Source organism: Nilaparvata lugens, chromosome 4, assembly GCF_014356525.2.
Source record: "Nilaparvata lugens isolate BPH chromosome 4, ASM1435652v1, whole genome shotgun sequence".
Classification (NCBI taxonomy): Eukaryota; Metazoa; Arthropoda; class Insecta; order Hemiptera; family Delphacidae; genus Nilaparvata; species Nilaparvata lugens.
Genome location: NC_052507.1, coordinates 27924130 through 27947644, shown reverse-complemented (window position 1 = coordinate 27947644; position 23515 = coordinate 27924130). Strand labels below are relative to the sequence as shown.

The 23515-nt window shown below is 35.2% G+C and overlaps 1 protein-coding gene across 2 annotated transcripts in view; it reads left to right on the top strand.

Moving 5' to 3' along the window:
* Positions 1-23515, top strand: part of LOC111048897 (nephrin) — a 205634-nt gene that overhangs the window by 68856 nt on the left and 113263 nt on the right. The window contains exon 1 of one of the 2 annotated variants that reach the window (XM_039427270.1): positions 7549-7847. The exons of the other annotated variant lie outside the window; for it this stretch is intronic. Coding sequence (XP_039283204.1) covers positions 7844-7847 — 4 coding nt within the window. The 5' untranslated portion in view covers positions 7549-7843. Of the gene's footprint in view, positions 1-7548; positions 7848-23515 lie in introns of those variants that run through there. 2 annotated transcript variants of the gene reach the window in all.

The window sequence follows — 23515 nt, the reverse complement described above, 5'->3', positions numbered from 1 at the left end:
GTGTGACGATAAAATTAGTCGGAAACTGATGATGTGGAGGATATTATGCAAAGTTTTCCCAATGCAATTCAAGCTTGTTCTCTAATATGATACAAGCTTCCATTAGACTTGAAGAGCTATTTCAAAATATATCAGTGAAGTTACTGATTGGTTTAAGAAGAATCATCCATCGGAGTTTGGATAGATTTTTATGAATTAAGAATTGTTATCAAAAGTTGGTTTCTAACTATTGTTTCAAATTTAGTACTGTCCTATTAATTTGTCTATGCAGCTACTTATAGTAAAAAGCGAATAGGGTGGAATGTATATGAAATTCTGAAGATGAACAGTGTTCAGATAGTGCAGTAGCTGATAATGTAATAGAAGCTGCTTTCCTCCCCACTAAAAAGTAGTTGATAAATTTGCTCGACAACAAATACAAAATATGAAACCAATTTTAGGTGAGATAATATGATTCAAACTAATCTATCACGAGTCACTAACAGTGAGCTAGATACTTTCTCATATCTGTAATAGAGTTAATCGGATACACAGTGACATATTATTGCAAAATACGAGGGGGAGCTCAATTCGACTTTCTATCTAGGCTTCGGCCTATTTAGAAGGAAAACATTATTATTTTTATTTTGTATAATTTGAAAGCATGTAGTTTGAAAAGTAGTACCGTAGTTGAAATGTAAACGTGAGTGATTGTGAGTGCCGATTTATTTGTTGAATTTTCGATGGCATGGTGAGTGCCAAAATTATTTTATTAAGCTCAAAAGATTGACCACATAAATTGACCGAGGCCCTAAATTTATTGCAGAGTGAGTTAGCAAATTCTTGTCTGAATATCAAATTCTTATTTAAATTTTCATAATTATTGAATTGTTTGAATGCAACTAATAAATTAATGTCAGTAGCATTTATACAAAATCTTTTATTTTACGTTCCTGGCTCGTGATAAGTTACTTAGTTGCTAAAACAGGTGTTGTTAATAGTGAAGATCTTGGCATTTGCATGAACGAATCCATCCAAAGCTCCCAACCGTGTATTCAAATAATTTAAACAGATTAATAGTTGACTGGAGATTTTAAGAGCAATAGTTATCATATTTTTCCTTTGTTACAAAAATTGGGTCCTCTCATAAATAAATTCCCCCCTGGCTTCCCACCCGTTACAAATGAAGTCAGGGGTGGGATAGTGTTATAGATACCTCCACCTATTACAACAATTTAGAAAGATTATGAGGTCTATTCCATATAACTAGTGAACTTGAAACTTGAAACTTGATATGATCATCAATTGAACAGAACTAATAATGTGAGCTAATACTAACTAATAAAAAAATAATGTGAGCTGATCTTTAATAATTCACCCCATAATAATGTACTGTTTCAGACTAATTCAATTCTTTTACCTCTCATTGTAATTCAAATATACTTTGGAAATGACAAGATGCTTCAACTGAGTTGTGGTCGATGTTGTAGAAACGTTCCATGATGAAATAAAAACACATAGATGTGGTCACGAAACCATGGTCGTGTACCAAATTAAAGTGTAGAAAACTGACAACATCTATGTGTTTTTATTTCATAATGACAAGATGCATGGAATGTATTCTATGTACTAGCTTGATGTGGGTTCATGCCGGTGAACGTGATAAAGGTTCACATAATTATTATCATAAGCGCCTCCATTTTGGACCTAGAGGTATTCATAGTTTATTCCCAGCCGGCAAGTAGAGCGTACTTTAACGGCTCTATTATGAGATCATTTATTATCCATTCGCCAGTTTGAATGGCATAGCATAGGGCTGCTTTGTTGCTGTGGTGAATTGTGTCTGCGCACTGAATACAGTTCACTGTTGGACACAGACAGAGGTCAGCTTATAATAATGTTGGTAAACTAGTGACAACCAGGCTTTGATTGAATGTCGTCTTGTCAGTTGTGTCAGGGTGGCTGATTGTGTCTTGCCTCTGTCACTCTTGAATTATACAGTCGACAATCATTCTGACAAACCAACCATTATATTAACAATTTCCCATAATGGGACAACGTTGAAACCTCAATCCGAGAGATTCATCACTCTATTACGGGATCATTGTAGCAGAATGCCATTCATTGTCCACCATGAGGGGAGGGGAGGATCCTGCTCATTGTAGATTGGGTGATTCGTGATTCGTGATTCGTGGTCGTTAGTGTTCTCCATCATCAATATTGATTCAATTGGAGCCACAAGAACAACATCATCTACCTTCCAACCAAATGGGTGAGCTCGACTGTTACCAATCATAGTCACAGAGGTACTAAGTTTTAGAATATTAGAAAGTTAACCATTTTCAATATTACGTTTCAGTAGAACATTATCACAGCTTCAACAGTTTACCTCATTTCAAATGGGTTCCACCTCATGATCATGAGTTGAAAAAAGTTCTCATTCCACCAAACAAGAGAGTAATTTCCAAGTTTAACTTATATAATTTAAATTATCTTATTTTTGTAATAACATTATTTTTTGTGTAAACAACGTTCTATTCTATTCGATTCGATTCTATAGTAGAAAAGTACAATAAGAAATTGTTTTTTCCAAATACAGAAGATTGTGTCATGGGACATAGGTGTCCACAAAAACTTATACAAGTTTAAACAAGGGATATTTATTTTATATGCTACTATGAAGTAGATTTACACAAAAATATTAATAATACTCTAATTCTTCCTAAATTAGCGAACCTAACACTCATATTTTTGCTGGTTCATAATTTATTGAGAAACTTTATTATCAATTATAAGTACAGAACTAAGAGGGATATAGAATGAATAATGAATGATCATATTTCATATTGAATTCTATATAAATATGTTGCTCATTATATGTACGTTTCAAGTTACACTTGTCATAGAGATGGAAAACCAGTTCTATACTATTCAAGGGAACTTCTTACAAAAAAAGTAGGCTACATTACATATTCGGAGCAATATTTGTTTCGCAAGCGGACCATCGTTTTCCACAGTAGGCGCTGCTTGACATTGCTGTATAATGTTGCATTCTTGGCTGAATAAATACGAAGTTCACTCCTTTGGCATGAAAATCCCTTCTTGTCCTTACTAAAAATAATGACTTACTCCGAGATCCAGATCTGAGAAATCCTATCAAAGATCTCAACGAATTCCACTTTCATTCGGAGGAGAGATCTTATCCCTTGAAGATTCTCTTTCTTTTCCAATTAGCCGCAGTAATACTTTCCTAATCCTCAAGGAAAGTGATAAATGGGAAGGCGTCTGGGAAAGAGAGTTTGAGGTAGAAAATTGCGGCAAAAATAAGCCATAGATTAGTGGCGGCTAGAATTAAATCCGTTTTTCTCCCTTGTGATACTGCGTTCAACAAACGTAATTCCTTTAGAGACTATATAACTGAGAACATAGAGTAATATACATGTAATACAACTTTGCAAACTTCTTTTCAACCCCAGCAGAACGCATTCATGACGATAAAATTAATAACTGGATCATTTATCACATTTTTTTATATTTCTAGGGACTAGTATATTGAGCCACATTATGTTACAACTGAATCCATTTTTATACAATGATAAAGCTGCATTCATATATTACATCATTTCCATATTGCCATCATGAACACAGACCAAGAAATATCCATGCCTACATCAGGAGAGAGGCTTACTGAATAGAGCAAACACTTACAAAATCTATGGAAAAAGATTCCAATGTACAAGAATGGAATATGGATAGGTAAAGAACATTGGTGGGAAAAATACTCCTACTTTGAAACGGTACAAGAAACACCTATCCTGTATTTGGTCTACCAAAAAACACCTCCTTGACACGGAAGAAAGCTGGATGATAATAGTGATTCCAATAAATACAAGGATTAAAATTCTTGTACTACTTTAATAAAGTTGAAATGATCGTTCTTGTTAATTTTTCATTCCTAGTTAGAAGTATAGTAGCGTTGACAATAACAGGATAGCTCGATTCATTTTGCATCGATCATAACATACAACAGAGTTAATCCAATAAGTTATGATGAATCAATGTTAAACTGTGCTCCATATGTCACTCTGTCTAATCTCTATGTGACCTTTCATTTTTAGCTTTATAATTGAACTGGAAAGCTTGTTTTCTGCCAGCGCACATTGATCCATGTGCCTGTGAGTTCTGCAGCAATTGAATTCATTCGCGGCAAATGTTGTCAAAACTCGAGGGGAGGCTTGACAGCTATGAAAACTAGGCCGCGCTTGGTGGCTCATGGGCTTGTTATGTGTCAATCACATAGTAATCTCTCCAATATCCTCATTAACTGATAATGCCTCCAGCCTTGTTCCTCCAGTGACTCTTCTCGGTAGCTCTCGTGTGTGACGATAAAATTAGTCGGAAACTGATGATGTGGAGGATATCATGCAAAGTTTCCCCAATGCAATTCAAGCTTGTTCTCTTATATGACACAATCTCCCATTAGACTTGAATAGCTATTTCAAAATATATCAGTGAAGTTACTGATTGGTTTAAGAAGAATCATCCATCGGAGTTTGAATAGATTTTTATGAATTAAGAATTGTTATCAAAAGTTGGTTTCCAACTATTGTTTCAAATTTAGTACTATTCTATCAATTTGTCTATACAAATTGTCTATACGGCTTCTTATAGTAAGAAGCTAATAGGGTGGAATGTATGAATGGAATTCTGAAGATGAACAGTGTTCAGATAGTGCAGTAGCTGATAATGTAATAGAAGCTGCTTTTCTCCCCACTAAAAAGTGGTTGATAAATTTGCTCGACAACAAATACAAAATATGAAACTAATTTTAGGTGAGATAATATGATTCAAACTAATCTATCACGAGTCACTAACAGTGAGCTAGTTTCTTTTTCATATCTGTAAAAGAGTTAATCGGATACACAGTGACATACTAGTAGTTCTGTGAACAGTAGACCTCGCGCAGTAATAATGACGTCCCAAACCATAAGCACATCCACACTGATACACTAACTATTTATTTGATCAGATCATGCTTACACAAGATTTAATTATCATATAACGCTTTCCGGAATTCTGCGCGAGAAAACCAGAAGACATCTATAGTGAGGTCCACGTTATAATGACAAAATTTGATCAACTTTGTTTATGCTATCCTTGTCTATCATTCGACTAAGCCTATCCTTTTCTAGGTCCACAACATGTAGAAATATAATTAATTAATGCAGAGAATCGACATCGCTTTTTTTCTATCTTTATCCACTGCCATTATAACGTGGACCACACTATAGGCGCCCAGACGAGCTCTTATAAGTTCTTTGCATCCTATTCAATAGTGCATGAATATTGCATGCAATTTATAGTCTACACAGGTGTGTGTGTGCGTGCGCGAGTGTGTGTGTGTGTGTGTGTGTGTGTGTGTGTGTGTGTGTGTGTGTGTGTGTGTGTGTGTGTGTGTGTGTGTGTGTGTGTGTGTGTATGAGTGTATGTGCGTCTGTGTACACGATATCTCATCTCCCAATTAACGGAATGACTTGAAATTTGGAACTTTCAAGTCCTTTCACTATAAGGATCCGACTCGATCAATTTCGATCAAATGCAATTAAAGATGGCGGCTAAAATGGCGAGAATGTTGTCAAAAACAGGGTTTTTCGTGATTTTCTCGGAAACGGCTCCAACGATTTTGATCAAATTCATACCTTAAATAGTCATCGATAAGCATTATCAACTGCCACAAGTCCCATATCTGTAAAAATTTCAGGAGCTCCGCCCCATCAATGCAAAGTTCGATTTTAGATTCCCAATTATCAGGCTTCATATACAATTTAAACAAAAAAATCAAGTGGAGTAGATTGAGCATGAGAATATCTACAATAGATGTTCAGTAACATTTTCACCTAAAATTGAAAATAAGCTTTAAATTCGAGAAAATATGATTATTCAATTGCAAATAATTGTTGATTCACTATGAAGAGATAGCAGACCTCATGTGTGTCTCCAGCGTTATTGCCCTGTCACCAGCTGACTCAAATCTTTGAATAGTAGCTTTGAGATGCGCGGGAACACTAGCGTCAGGTGATCAATTTTCATAACGGCAAGGAAAGTTGTGTGAGTGTGCCACACCAGATTTTTACTCTAATATTGACGTATGAAGGAGGCTCCTTTTTCCTTTTATATTATCCTTGAAATGCAAAATTTCTAAAAACCTTGTATATACGTCGACGCGCAATTTAAAAAGGAACATACCTGTCAAATTTCATGAAAATCTATTACCGCGTTTTGCCGTAAATGCGCAACATATAAACATATAAACATATAAACATATAAACATATAAATATATAAACATATAAACATATAAACATATAAACATATAAACATATAAACTATAAACATATAAACATATAAACATATAACATATAAACATATAAACATATAAACATATAAACATATAAACATATAAAATATAAACATATAACATATAAACATATAACATATAAACATATAAACATATAAACATATAAACATATAAACATATAAACATATAAACATATAAACATATAAACATATAAACATATAAACATATAAACATAAAAATATGTATATATTTTTTTAACATATAAACATGTAAACATTAAGAGAAATGCCAAACTGTCGACTTGAATCTTAGACCGCACTTCGCTCGGTCAATTATTGCAAAATACGAGGGGCAGCTCAATTCGACTTGCTTTCTCCAATACTAAAAAGAGACAAAGTTTTGTCACCAACAGAGCTGTTTTTGTTTATACTTAAGCTCGTATTGGAGCTGATGTTTTACATTGTTTTTATTACTGTGAACTGTAAATTTCGATTGAATGAATAAGTGATAACATGGTGGTTGAATAATAATTATTGAACTACTGTCTCCCAGTTTACGAAAGAATTCTATTGTGATGTCTGCATTTTCCCTCTTTCATTGATTGAATTTTTCGATTTACTATCCAGCCATGCTTTTACAATTTAGAAAAATTATGAGGTCTATTCCATATAACCATTGAATTTTGAACTTTATATGATCATCAATGAAACAGAACAATGTATGTGAAAAAATAATGTGAGCTGATCTATAATAATTGACCCCATAATAATGCACTGTTTCATACTAATTCAATTCTTCTACCTCTCATTGCAATCCAAATATACTTTGGAAATGACAAGATGCATGAAATGTATTTTATGTACTGGCTTGATGTGGTTTAATGCCGGTGAACGTGATAAAGGTTCACATAATTATTATCATAAGCGCTTCCATTCTGGACCTAGAGGTATTCATAGTTTATTCCCAGCCGGCAAGTAGAGCGTACTTTAACGGCTCTATTATGAGATCATTTATTATCCATTCGCCAGTTTGAATGGCAAAGCATAGGGCTGCTTTGTTGCTGTGGTGAATTGTGTCCGCGCACTGAATACAGTTCACTGTTGGACACAGACAGAGGTCAGCTTATAATAATGTTGGTAAACTAGTGACAACCAGGCTTTGATTGAATGTCGTCTTGTCAGTTGAGTCAGGGTGGCTGATTGTGTCTTGCCTCTGTCACTCTTGAATTATACAGTCGACAATCATTCTGACAAACCAACCATTATATTAACAATTTCCCATAATGGGACAACGTTGAAACCTCAATCCGAGAGATTCATCACTCTATTACGGGATCATTGTAGCAGAATGCCATTCATTGTCCACCATGAGGGGAGGGGAGGATCCTGCTCATTGTAGATTGGGTGATTCGTGATTCGTGATTCGTGATTCGTGGTCGTTAGTGTTCTCCATCATCAATATTGATTCAATTGGAGCCACAAGAACAACATCATCTACCTTCCAACCAAATGGGTGAGCTCGACTGTTACCAATCATAGTCTCAGAGGTACTAAGTTTTAAAATATTAGAAAGTTAACCATCTTCAATATTACGTTTCAGTAGAACATTATCACAGCTTTAACAGTTTACCTCATTTCAAATGGGTTCCACCTCATGATCATGAGTTGTAAAAGTTCTCATTCCACCAAACAAGAGAGTAATTTCCAAGTTTAACGTATATTATTAAAATTATCTTCTTATTGTAATAACATTATTTTTGTGTAAACAACGTTCTATTCTATTCGATTCGATTCTATAGTGAAAAAAGTACAATAAGAAATTGTTTTTTTCAAATACAGAAGTTTGTGTCATGGGACATAGGTGTCCACAAAAACTTATACAAGTTTAAACAAGGAATATTTATTTTATATGCTACTATGAAGTAGATTTACACAAAAATATTAATGATACTCTAATTCTTCCTAAATTAGCGAACCTAACACTCATATTTTTGCTGTTTCATAATTTATTGAGAAACTTTATTATTAATTATAAGTACAGAACTAAGAGGGATATAGAATGAATAATGAATGATCATATTTCCATATTGAATTCTATATAAATATGTTGCTCATTATATGTACGTTTCAAGTTACACTTGTATGGAACATTCAATACAGTTAATAATATCATTGCATAAATCCTCCTCGATGTAGGAAAGATTATTCGTAATTTGAGTGGATTACAAATTACTGGATAAATTTTTCAATGTAATGCATGGATATTTCAAGTCACGCAATGCTCTACTAGGAACATCCGTCGTCTCAACATGTTAGTTATGCAATTTTATTCAGTAGTTACTAGTAGATCAATAGTTCAGTAATGTAGATTGTGGTTGACAAAGTTTCAAGAGGTCGTGAAATTCTATAATAATTCACAAATAATAATAAGCAGCGAAGGCGACAAGAATGTCAATAGCTGTCTTGGCCTTATTCTGCTGGTGAAATTCAAATGGGCCGGGTTGCATGATGTCAAGCTATAGTGGAGTGGAGGCCTATGTTGTAGGATACCTTGCGGGGTTCGCTGAGATGATAAATATGTATGTCCAGTATCGGCAGGGCGAATATTGGTTGCGGGAAGAGTTGTGGGCTTGGCGCTACCAGCTCTCCTTATAATCAAATATTGGACGGGTTCCAGGCTCTGACTTAATCCAGAGCATAGAAGGAAAGAGAAATACAATGTGGGGAAAAGCTTGAATTTTTAAGGGTGAGTGAATGAGAAAAAACGTTAGCTGTGCAAAACTAATAAAATCTTGTCAAACACTCTAATTATAATGTCATAAGCCGTACCTAATCAGTGAATGTTACGGTATTATTATGAGTGCTTAGAGAACTAAGAGGATGTTTTTGTGCTAATGATACATAACTATATCAGATTATTCCGTTTGGCGGTAGTATTTGAATAGTGAAAATTAATACTTGGACTTTTTTATCAGAAACCTACATATCGCCATTCCAATCACGTTCATTAACCATTCCCTTGATGCTAAAAGGAAATTTATTTCCCAGGTAGTACACTCAGAATGGATTGGACAAAAATAATGTCATTGTGTGGTTGTAGCTTGAAATTCCAATTATTGTACACAATAAAATTTATAGCCAATATTGAACAAAATCTAGACATTGGAATCTATAGTTCTGTTTAATTCGAAGACATTATACTGTACATTAGTAGCTAATATGAAGTTACAAATACATGATAAAAAAACGAATGACTCTAGTGACTCATGAGATTATTTAATGTCATCAAAGAGGATACAAGTTGTAAAGTATTTGAAATTTGGGTAGATAAAAATCCCTAGCTGAAGTACGAATAGGTCTGAGTAAAATAACTGGCTAATATCGCCAATGAGATAAAAATAAAGATTAGATAGCATCAGCTTGTTCTGGCTAAACGGTACAATAACCTAAAAGGAATTGAAAGAATTTTTTGCTAATAAATATATTATTATATAAATATTTTGAAGGTTGAGGTTAGGTATATACATTCAGTGATCGGCGACCTAACGATCGACCGAATCGAGCAACGTAGAATCTGACCAAACCCCTTGGCAGAGATCTATTGCAGCAAAACGGTATGCGATTTGAAAGAACAAATGGTCACGTGGCTAACTATTAGGAAGCATGAAATAAATATTAGTATATAGAATATTAACTAGCATGTAGAGAGCATACTTAAAAACCTAATAAAAATAATTAAGTGTATTCAGGAAATAGGAGGTTAACAAGCGCATGAATACTGAAACAATTTGCATGCACCAATAGCACAATGGCAGTTAATAGGCGGCAATAGTATGCCAATTCAAAAATATTTATATATATTTCTATAAATGTTTGGGATTTATGTTAAATTATTGTATAGTCTATGTTATAGAGATGGCCCGAAGGCAAAGAAATTATTAAACACACAACCTAAGTAATAATTTGATATTTTTGTACGATCTATTTGAACATTAAATGGCGGAGGACTAGGATATTCAAATTTTATGTTAATTTGAAAGTCGGAAATAAGAATTGTAAAATTGAGGAAGGAGAACCGAGACTCGCCAGCCAAATGCCACCATGAGAGGACCCTAAATATTTTAGAGCGTAATACCTTGCTATAACTTTTAAAAGCTAAAGTTAGATTGAATTATTAAATTTCTTAAAGGACTTTGTGATGCTCTTATAAAGCAGAAGTCATTTTCAATTTCAAATAATTTTGTAACCCCTTGGAAGAGACGATTCCGGCTACCATATCCCAGGACCACCAGGAGTTGGATCGACATCGTGGCTTATAAGAAGATTTCGACACGTGAGTGAGAAATATTGAATTAGTGATGGGCGCCCTTAGTGCTTCGAATTTATCTGATGATCAAAGCTAGCTCGTCGAAAGGGTTTTCTTATGAATTAAGAATTTATTAAAAAAATACTTGCGCAAGTAATATAGTATTATATATATATATATAGCGTATGGCATTTCCTTATTCGTAAGTCCTTGTAATTTCGCACTGATTACAAGTGCACGTCCAAATTTAAAATGTACTGGATCGCCTGAGGGCTTGCCACAGTAAAGTCATTACTGTCACCCAGGTAGGCACGTCTGTCACATTCATAGACAATGTGTTTCATTGTCTGCAATGGAGCTCCACAATCGCATCCTGGAGAGTCTATAAAGCCCCATTTGAAAAGAGATGCTTTGCATCTACCGTGCAATGTTCGGATTCGGTTTAATGCGACCCATGCATGTCTAGGAAGGTTAAATCCTGGTGGCCTGGTGCACTGTCTGAGAGCATCTGGAATTATAGGGGGTGCCTCCTCTCTCCATCTCTCCATCAAACAAAAGTTCTCACTCTTGAGGCGCTCTGCCAGCTTTATTGTTGGCTTTCTGGATTTGAGGTTCCTCATGTTCAGGTCTGGGATATCCTCATGAATTGGGAGCTGCTGGCTGGAGCATATCCTGTTGTGCAGTCGCAGTAGGGCCTGACATCTGCGCAGATTGGGCGGTGGTATCCCACTAAGAACAGGTAGCCAGGGAACTGGTGTTGTTCTCAGGGCTCCAGTAATAATGCGCATTGTGTTGTTAAGTTGCACATCCAACACTTAGTGTGGTAGCTGTTCATCCAGGATGAAGCACAATACTCGGCAGCAGAATACACCAGACCAAGGCTTGAGCACCTCAGAGTTGATGGAGATGAGCCCCATGTGGTGCCACATAATTTTTGTATTAAATTATTCCTCGTCTTCACCTTGGCTACCATGTTTTTAATGTGTTGATTGGAGGAGAGTGTCCTATCAAGGGTAACACCAAGGTATTTTGGAAAACTGTTGTGGCACAGTTTAGTGTTGCTCATTGTCACCGTCAGCTTGGCATTTGCCATTTTATTATTCAGGTGAAAGGCAGACACTTCAGTTTTTCCCATGCTCGGGCACAGTCTCCATTTTGAGCAATAAACTGCTAGAGCATCCAGGTCACTGGTTAGGGTCTCCTCGCTGCTCTCCAGGTCCTTGTTTTGTGTGGCAAGGGCTATGTCATCTGCATAAGCAAAGACTCTGGACCTAAAACAGGGAAGGTCTGAAACATATAGGTTGAAGAGAAGGGGAGCCAGAACAGAGCCTTGAGGCAGGCCATTATCCAGTCTTCTAGTTCTGCTCATCTTGTGTCCCATTGAGACCTGAAATGATCTATTTTTCAGCATGTTGTTCATGAGTCTAGCTATCAGTTGACATGGAATGACTTGCAGCAATTTAAATATGAGCCCCTCTCTCCAGACAGTGTCATATGCTGCCTTCAAGTCAACAAATGCAACAGCTGTTTTCTCCTGCCTCTGGTACCCAGCCTCAATGTAAGTTGTGAGAGCCAAGACCTGGTCCTCACAGCTACGCTCTGGCCTGAACCCCGCTTGGTCTACTGGGATAACATTGAGAATTGCTGGACTTATTCTCTTGAAAAGTAGTCTTTCAAGCAATTTATAGACTATGCTTAGGAGAGCAATTGGCGGTAGCTACCAGGACAGTCACCTGGCTTCCCAGGCTTCAATATTGCAACAATCTTTGATCTCTTCAACTCATGAGGAATTTTCCCAGTGATTAGCATGGTTGTATAGAACCGACTCAGCCATCTTACAGTATTTTTTCCTGCATGCAAAAGAACTCTGGGTGGATACCATCAAATCCAGGGGCCTTGCCAGGCCTCAAATCTCTCAGAGCACTTTTCACATCATCTACAGTGAAAGGAGCAGAGAGGTGTTCATTTGGGAGGGTTCTCTTTCTAAGGTCTGTTAATTGATCTTTTATCTTCATGGTGTGATCAATATTATGGCTAACTCTTGAAACTCCAATAATATGATCTGCAACCAGGTTTGGATCCATTTGACTAACCTGTCTGGCAGGCTTCCTGCTGCACCAAGCTTTCTGAGCAAGCTCCAAGCCTGACGGCTGGAGTGTTTGAAGTCAAGCCCCTCCACTGTTTTCTCCATCTCTCTCTCCTTGCACTGTCAAGCGCCTGCAGTAGCTCATCAGCAACCCCGTTATCCCCACTTTCCTTGAGTCTTTGAATAGGGTGTTGCATCTCTCATTCCAGCCAGGAATATACTCCCTCCTGCAACCTCTAGGAATAAATTTCTTTGCAGTTGATGTCACTGCACTCACAAACCTCCAGTAGTTCTCCTTGGTGGGAGGTATCCATCGGACGCACTTATCAAGATCCTCTGCATACCTCTTCCAGTTTGCCTTAGAAAAGTTCCACCTTGGCCGGTTGACTGATCTTATAAGAGATATCTGGATACCAGTGTCTATAAGGACAGGCCTGTGCTGGCTATGAGGGAATCAATAAAACATATCTCACTGCAGGCAGTGGTTGTCCCAACTATTCTTGCTGATGAAGCACAGATCAGGTTGTAGTCTCTACCCCATGCAGCTGATCGGAAGGAGCCTCTGTCTTTGGCATCAAAAACCAGATACATATTATTGTCCTCTGACCATTCAACAAGTGATAAGCCACAGCTGTTATTTTGAGCATAGTTCCACATGTCATGATGACTGTTGAAATCTCCAACAACATACATGGGTGATCAAATTGGTAGAACTTGGCTTGGCCAATCTGAAGCTGGAGGTTTGTACACATTCACTATAGTGAGATCTTTTATTTAATCACAACCAGGTGAATATTATTATCCTGACTCTCTGAGATGAGTTCAACTTCCTCCAGAGTACTTCTTATATAAGTTGCTGTTCCATAGGATTGTGATAGGTAGCACCAATTAAGTCATAGCCGGGATATGCCCTCTTGAACAAAGCTGTTCTTGTGTTTCTGTGTGAGTCTCCTGCAGTGCTATAACATCTACACCTAGCTCCAGCATCAGTTTTGATACACACTCGCTTTTAGCTCTGCTTATACCCTCAATGTTCAAGTGACATATTTTTATGCCAGGGCCAAGTCTTCTCATAGAGTAGTTCTGAAAAGAACTGTTTCTCGAATTGTCCATGATAAAAAAAGCCGGAGATCCAATGGATAGTTCGGCTGCCAAATAACTATGCGCACTCTCTATAACACCAATACAATATTGACATGAATAATGCTCTTACTGCCAATATCCAACAAAATCTAGACATTGGAATCTATAGTTCTGTTTTATTCGAAGACATTATACTGTACATTAGTAACTAATATGAGGTTACAAATACATGATAAAAAAACGAATGACTCTAGTGACTCATGAGATTATTTAATGTCATCAAAGAGGATACAAGTTGTAAAGTATTTGAAATTTGGGTAGATAAAAATCCCTAGCTGAAGTACGAATAGGTCTGAGTAAAATAACTGGCTAATATCGCCAATGAGATAAAAATAAAGATTAGATAGCATCAGCTTGTTCTGGCTAAACGGTACAATAACCTAAAAAGGAATTGAAAGAATTTTTTGCTAATAAATATATTATTATATAAAATATTTTGAAGGTTGAGGTTAGGTATATACATTCAGTGATCGGCGACCTAACGATCGACCGAATCGAGCAACGTAGAATCTGACCAAACCCCTTGGCAGAGATCTATTGCAGCAAAACGGTATGCGATTTGAAAGAACAAATGGTCACGTGGCTAACTATTAGGAAGCATGAAATAAATATTAGTATATAGAATATTAACTAGCATGTAGAGAGCATACTTAAAAAACCTAATAAAAATAATTAAGTGTATTCAGGAAATAGGAGGTTAACAAGCGCATGAATACTGAAACAATTTGCATGCACCAATAGCACAATGGCAGTTAATAGGCGGCAATAGTATGCCAATTCAAAAATATTTATATATATTTCTATAAATGTTTGGGATTTATGTTAAATTATTGTATAGTCTATGTTATAGAGATGGCCCGAAGGCAAAGAAATTATTAAACACACAACCTAAGTAATAATTTGATATTTTTGTACGATCTATTTGAACCTTAAATGGCGGAGGACTAGGATATTCAAATTTTATGTTAATTTGAAAGTCGGAAATAAGAATTGTAAAATTGAGGAAGGAGAACCGAGACTCGCCAGCCAAATGCCACCATGAGAGGACCCTAAATATTTTAGAGCGTAATACCTTGCTATAACTTGTAAAAGCTAAAGTTAGATAGAATTATTAAATTTCTTAAAGGACTTTGTGATGCTCTTATAAAGCAGAAGTCATTTTCAATTTCAAATAATTTTGTAACCCCTTGGAAGAGACGATTCCGGCTACCATATCCCAGGACCACCAGGAGTTGGATCGACATCGGCGGCTTATAAGAAGATTTCGACACGTGAGTGAGAAATATTGAATTAGTGATGGGCGCCCTTAGTGCTTCGAATTTATCTGATGATCAAAGCTAGCTCGTCGAAAGGGTTTTCTTATGAATTAAGAATTTAATAAAAAAAATACTTGCGCAAGTAAATATAGTATTAAAGGTATTTTATTAAAGGAGTAAATGAATCAGTACATTTCTGAAAATTCTATTGAATCAAAGAAGTATAAAGTCTAGGCTATTGAACATATGCATATTATGATCATTAATTTTTGCAATAATTTGCGATAATTTGTTGTAGCTCTAATTCACTAGATGAATTGCTCTACTTATTCCATCAGGGGCCGAATCTTGCACCCTGAGATAAAATATATATTCATTACAAGGAAATCTACTAGATACTAGAGAATTTAATATATATATTTGGATTATTAGTTGCCAATTTATCAAGTCGATCTTAAGGAACATATTTTTAATTGAATTGTCCAAGTCGACAAGTATTAGCAAGCTCATATCGCAGCTACATGCACAAGGATGCATATGATTTAAAATAAAGGCACATGGTAACGTTTCGTGCTATAAATTTCGAATATAATGTTTAGCCTGTGATATTTTACTGATTTCAATTATTGTTCTATTTTTATATTATATATTTTTTATCGCTCTTTATATTTTTTGCCTTGATCTATTTTTGCATTATTTGTTAATATATGTATCAAATTGTTTATGGTGTGCAATTTATTTTAATTCCTCAACACTATAGTATGAGTATCAGATTTATATATATTTATTTTTTTAATGAATTACAAGAGTTATAGGGGAAGCCATATCTGAGCCTATAAAGATTTTTGAGACTGTATTCTATTGAAAAACCACGACCTAATTTTTATAATTATATATCAATATTTCATGCTCTACCGACTGATGCCAAGCAGAAGGCTAATCGTTATTTAAATATAAAGAATAATGTGACAAAGTGTGAAATCAAATACTATTTTCCTATGATAATGCTCATTTTCTATTCTTCTAATGCTCATCGATCAAGAATATTAATATTATCTATCTATAATAATAATATTATTATGTTATATTAAGAGAGGCCAGCTGACGGAGGGCCATTATGCACCATATTCGTGAAACGCTAATCCGAAATCATAAATATTAGGGATGGTTGCATTTAATAGAACGTGTTTCATTCATGGTTCAAACATAGGGCTGATATATCTCTGTATGAACCGAGATGGTTCATATGAGCTTTAGGATATGTGAGTACAGAGGAGGACCATCGAATATTATTATAAATGATTATGATGTATTATAATAATCATTATTATATTTCAGATTGGACTCTGACTAATGAATATGATTTCAAAAGAACTGACTCTTTAATCTTTATTTGATTGGGTTGTGACCTATTTCTACCTGCTTTCGATTGAGGATCAAATCACCCACGTACTGACTGAATTGCTACTCTATGAACAACAACAACAAAGTGAGGGATGTGTGCTGCGGGTGTTTGTGAGTGTGCCTGCGTGCATTTATGTGTCGAACAGTGCATATATGGCCCAAAGCAGTCACCCGCCGAGGTCTATAACTTGAAACCGAGCAGCTTTGAGCGCGCCACCTATGTATGACCGCAAAGCGCGTCTAGTCTTCACCGAGACCCGGTGATTACATAACACAATGCGGGACACATGACATCAGCAGAATCACGTACCGTGCGCCGGCACAGCTCGATGAAGTGACGGAGAAATACGACCGTGTCTATTGAGAGCCTCCTCCTTCATCCCTCCCACCACCATGCAAGCAAGGCGTATCACACCCATCCCAGTTCACACTTGAATACAGATTCTTCATCTTATTTCAAGAGCATTATTTGTATTCCACACTTGTCTTGTTACCCGCTTCAGTTTGAAAATATACATGAACACTCACACATTCCTCATGGAATATTAATATGAATCTTTTGTATTCTTGCTCAATGATTCATATTTTGCATTATGTGAAGTCAAAGGAATCTACTCTAGTTCGGATTTCCATAATGAAAAGTTTAGATCAGGCAAGATTGGATTATTACTTAAGATGATGGATATATCATCTTCAAAAAAACTTAGATTATCTCACATCAATTTTAAAGATTTTAGGGTGGCGCAGGGAAAGAAGAAACTTCGAATGTGACAGCATGCAACATTATAAGAAGCGGTAGTTGTCAAAAACTTTGCACAACTGATGTGAACGCAGTGTCCCTTAATAATCATCGTTCAGTGGACTGATTTGGACACAGAGAGTGCAATAACAATGTGAGAATCTTATAAAATTAGTGACATAACTGCTGTATTTCAAAAGCATTGCCATATTTTGAGTCATGAGATCAGAGAATGATAGAACAGCTAGATAGTTTTCCATTAATCCAGAGTATCCCGGTGGGGTAACTTGAAGGTAATGTGCACCGAACATGTTATACATGAAAGCAAACTTAAAAAAGAGAAGGGAAAACATTTTAAACGAAATCACTGCCATTCCCCCAAGATCCGCTACACTGTCATCCCAGAGGTTCCCATAACAGACATATATAATATATTCTGAGAGCACCGAATGAGAGAACATTTTTCTGAACTTGAAAAGGGTAAAGATAAATGTCGAGATTTTTAGTGAAGTAACATATTCAATAATAGGGCATACTAATGAGTATTTCATAAGTAGCCTAATCTACCAGCTTTTGAATTTATTATTGGATATCACATCATTTCAAAATCCATCATTCCCCTGCGCCATCCTGTATTACCTATAAAATAAATGTTCTTTTATTATTTTGTCGACATCCTTTCCAAACTATACAAATACAAGAAACATTTTCCTCAATACATGTAGAATACCAATACAGTATACATAGCAGAGTTCTGCGTTTGAAATTATTATTTACATACACGAGCTAATATTAATGCTAATATTAATTTATTTCATATGAGAACAAACTCTCGAGGGAAATTTCAAGAAGGGAATATTAATGCCCTTATTTCAGAGAATTTCATGAAATATTTATCGAATGGATTTAGAAGAAAAGGATAAGCTGTTTGAGCTAGAATTCTCCATAACTGAAGTGTCAATATAGTTGCTGATAACTCATCGTTTAGTCCTTGAATCACATAAATGCGTTGGCTCTCTGGATTACTGACATGGAGTTCTCTGTAGCAGTTCCATAATTCTCTGAATAAGTAAGAAAGTGCATTCTTCATATTTCTTGAACGTAATCATGACAGATGAGATGAAGCATGATATTACTCCTAAATTACTCCTTTGATAAAATATTTGACTTTGAGTTCGTAATATTGAGAGACACTTTTAACATCTATTTTTGTATCCCATTGAGCATCACATATACGAGCAGACTCTCGAGGGAAATTTAAAAAGGGAAATATATCAGTAAATCCCATTCCAATGAATCCTGTATAGATCTAACAGATCTGTTCAGTTCAGTCTATGATATATCTATGGAAATATCTATCAAGTCCCTTTTTGAAAAACAAAAAATAGTATGATCATTCATGATGCAGTCTCAACAAGCAATCAGTCTATTGGAGGAAAAGGTATACGAGCAGTCTAGATAATATAATCAAGGTACTCATCTTTGAAACGTGTTTTTCAATGAGAAGGAGGAGGAAAATTGAACGCAAGAAGTTCTATATAACTACAAGTAAGCTTAAATTAATAGAGTGAAGCTGGGTTTACACCAAAGCTATTAACAAAATGTTAATTACTTAGTCCTTACAGATTCTATTAGATTGAACGGAACTTGACAAACACATATGTTCATCATGTGTATGATAAGTCATTTTCAATCTGATAAAATCTATAAGGATTAAGTTATTAACATTTTGTTAATAACTTTAGTGTAAACGCAGCTTTAGAGTGATAAAAATAGTAATATTACAGATTACTCGTGCACAATTTTCGGAACAATCCTTGAAGGTCAATTAGCTGTGATAGATAAGAAATAATTAAGCTATTGAATCTTTTAAAAAGTCCTGAGTGAGATTTGGATGTAATTGATGTTACAGATGTTATCCAAAGGTGAATCATTACAATGTTCAAATGATACACACCTGGCAGGAGTCTTGTCTGAGACCTAAAGGACCAACGTTCTTGTTCATTCAAATCCTTGAAGCCACCTCAATTAGCTCCTACGTTGCAGTAAACCCGAAAAAATTCAACACAAGAAGCTTATCATACTTGGAGAAAAATTTTGAAAGTTGTCTTTTCAACTTTTGAAACTGTATTATTTGCAATCACGTTCAACGTTTATGGAAGACTATCCAGTGCGTCTGTGGATGAGAAAAAGTTTTACCTGGCCTTTCAGCGCTATTCTCGTCAGCTTGTTGCTTGGAGATGTCCGCTCCGAATAAGCTCACTGGACCGTTGTGTACACATCACTACCCCAGGGATCACCTTGAAAGGACGTGAGTCTCCCTCAGGACGTTTGAATTGTTAGGTAGCAAAAGGACTCCTCACATTGAGCTCTTACGCCAACTGAATCAGATCATCGATCCGTCTATTCAGCGAATGGACTGTATATTACGCCGCCTACTATACATTACACAACGGCCAGCAGTCCAACTCCACTATTCCACTCCATCTCATCATAGATTACTTCTTTTCCATCTGATATCAAATACGTTCTCTCTATGTTTCCAATTCAAATACTGTATATGAGGCCTTTTGATATCGTGTTCTGGAGAGTAATGCAGGAGAGTTTCAAATGTTGAACACATTTATATGCCTGATGAATATTTACACAATTATAATGGATGGAATGGTTTACGTGATTCACAATAATACTATCATCAACTACTCCAAGATAATTGAATATACAATTTGCGTCATTAAAAGTTCAGAAATTCTTTGAAGCATATTAACTCTGAATTTCAGAGGAAGGGGACTGTAACATTGTGATTGACTATGATGGTTTTACATCATTGGTCAACGTCGAATGTTAACTACTGATCCTCATTCATGAATTTAATAATTTTCTAGTATCAAACATTAGAATTTTACAAATAAATTATTGCAATTTAAGCATCAAGTATTCTGTGCTCCTTGTAAACTATCCCAGTCATATTTGAGTATTGATTCTTTTCAAAATAATGTGGGCTATTAAGGATTAAAGCCACATTTATTATCTACCTTTTACCTGCAAATAGGAGAGGACACTGAATTTTCAAAATGGCACATCTATATTCAAGTCTTTTTTGATTCGATACTCAACGTCATTGCATTAATTTTCCCAGATACCTACAAACTACTCGGATAATATACAATATATTGTGGATCGTTATTCCTTCATGACGGATCATGTTGTCTCGAATTCCTTTCATCACAGGATTTTTCCAATATATTTTGTCACTCCTCAACATATACTCATACTATTCTCCTCCTCTTGTCTCTTGAACTGCAATTTTCATATAAAACAATAATCATTATCAGGGAAAAATTTAGATCTGCACATTTTCTCATTCTATCATCTTGAATATTAATTCTCTCCATCCAATATTTTCTTCTCGTACGTTCCTCTCCTTTATTATTCTGACATAGCTACTCGTTACAAAGCTACTGCAAAATTGTAACTGGTAATAATACAGTTTCCTGGTTATCAGTTCAACTCTCTGCCATCCAAGTCGTTGAGATTAAATGTAACAGCTCGCGTTCGCTTGGTGAGATCAGATCGAATAAGAAACGAATTAATCTTACTACAGAAACGACAACGGCAAGCTGGAAGCGGTTCGCTTCATTGTTCTTCAGAAAATAAGGCTCCTCCTTTTTCGATTCACATCGCTTGCGGCTTGCAAAGCTACTAAGCTCGATAAAGTTGACTGGAGTCTATAATTCTTCTCATAAAAAGCACTGCAGAAGGTTTACAACAGTTCTGCAAGCTGTATCTTTTCTAAGAGAAGGCAGAACATTTTACTCAAATGAATGAACCCTTTTAGTGCTAGACCACCGAATATTCTCATTCTTGTAATCAAAGTACAAAGTAAAGAGTTGAAAAAATATTTTCAATTTCTTTTGAACTATCATGATTCTCCACATCCAAGCACAACAAATAAATAATAGTGTGGAGTAATAATAATCATTGCAATATCCAAGATATTGCAGATTATAGAAGTTGTCCAATCATCATATCATTTGGAAGTTTTCCATATTATCTGGAAGTATAAATTTCAATGTAATCTCATGTGTATATCTGAAGCCAATTCTTTGTGCATTGATTTGAAGTTATCAAATGATAATATACTAAGAGTTATTGGAATTCATAGATCTCCCAGAACAAAAACACAGAAAATTTTGTTAATAGCTTAAACCAGTTACTTGAAAATACGCCAAATCAAATCAGTGTTTGTGTAGTAGGTGATATAAATATTAATATTCATCTTCCTAATAACCATGTACAGGATTATATGCATGCTTTACAAAGCAGAGGTTTTAAATCTTTCATTAATGGGAGTACGAGAATTACAATAATACGTCTGAGACATTCCTGAATCATATTTGTTTCAAAAATGCCAAAAGTTTCAGTTATTCGTTGGGGAATATTCTCAAAACGACAATTACAGATCATTATTCAGTATCATTCTACCTGGGTAATGATAAAAATAAATCCAATACGGTCGATAGGGATAAATATAATACCAAGACCTCTCTTAACTACAGTACTCTAATTAATCAGAACGAAAATTGGAATATTGTTAAGTCATGAGGCATTGGCACACTTGTTGAGAAATTGGTGAACAGTTTGATAAATGCCATAAATCATAGTAAAACTGTAATTGAAATTCCTCGTGAAATTCTTCCCCTTAAACCTTGGACAACAGAAGGTATAGTTAAATCAATAATAGTTCGTGATAAAATGCATGATTAAGTTAGAAAAGACCCTTATAATGTAGATTTCATAAACAAATACAAAACTTATAGAAACACATTGAATAGTATAATGAGTATAACAAAAGAAGTATGTCACAAAACCAAAATTGAAGCGTGTAATAATGATAGTTTAAAACTTTGGAGATATGAAAATGAAGCCATCGGTGAAGATAAAAAGGATAGTTGCAAAATTGGAGTTGACGCCGCTAATTTAAATGATTTCTTCACAAATTTGGAATCAAGGCAAGCCCAAAAGGTTAGGAATAATCTCACAAGATTTAATAACAATGATATCACACCTGTTTTAAACTTTTTCTCCACAAATTTTATTTTAATGAGGTTAAATCTACAATTAAGGAACTGAAAATTAATTCAAGCCCAGGAATTGATAATAATATTAGTAATTCAATACTTAAAAGAAACAGCCCTCACAATTTCTAAACCACTAACTATTATTTTTAGCTAAAATAAAACCGCTTTTCAAACAAGGTGACCCTTCAGACCCAAGTAACTATTGACCAATTAGTCTTATCAGTAATTTAGCAAAAAAATTTGAAAAAATAATTAATAAAAGACTTGCGATGTTCTTAAACAAACATAATATAAAAATAATAATCAATATGGCTTTCAAATATGTGAAATTACCGAAGATGCTTCAATTGAATTTACCAATACCGTCTCCCAGAACCTTAACTCGAATCTAAAAATCATTGCTGTACTATTGGATATAAAAAAAGGTTTTTTACCATTCCTCATGATTCCCTTTTCGGTAAACTCCAAATATATGGTTTTAGGGGAGTCTTCCTTGACCTTATTAAGACCTACTTGTCTGATAGAACCCAATCCCTATCTGTAAATAATGAAACTAATACCACCGAACTCACCCCTTATGGCCTCCCTCAGGGCACTGTTTTATCGCCATTACTTTTAATAATTTATGTAGAAAATCAATTAAATTTAAAACTTAAAAACTCAACTATAATATTATTTGCTGATGATACAGCAGCTATTTTCTCAGGAAGAACGTGGGCTGAGGTACATGAAATTTCAGAGCAAAACTGCTGGAGCATAAAAGAGTGGCTAAATAAAAATACTTTTCGCCCCACTTGGATGTAATGAGCTGGTTTTCGTGCGTCATATGGAGGGCGAAAATGATTGTTTTCTGACCAGGACGGTGAAAGTTTTACGGCCCTAGGGCTGTAAAATAACCTTGAAGTCAGCTGATTCTGATATTCTAATTTGATGTGAACGTGTTTACAAAATGGTTTATGAAACGGAATCAGTTTATGCTTCTAGAATTGAATAAGTATTCTGCAATAAGATACTATCATTTTATTTGGATGAATGAAATACAGATAAGATATATATTACAAACTATTCAAATTCGATTTTCAGAGTAGGATAGAACTTCTAACCTAAACTTCCGAAGTCAATGACAACAAGCATTGTTGACGTTGACATTCAGATTGGCCAAATTT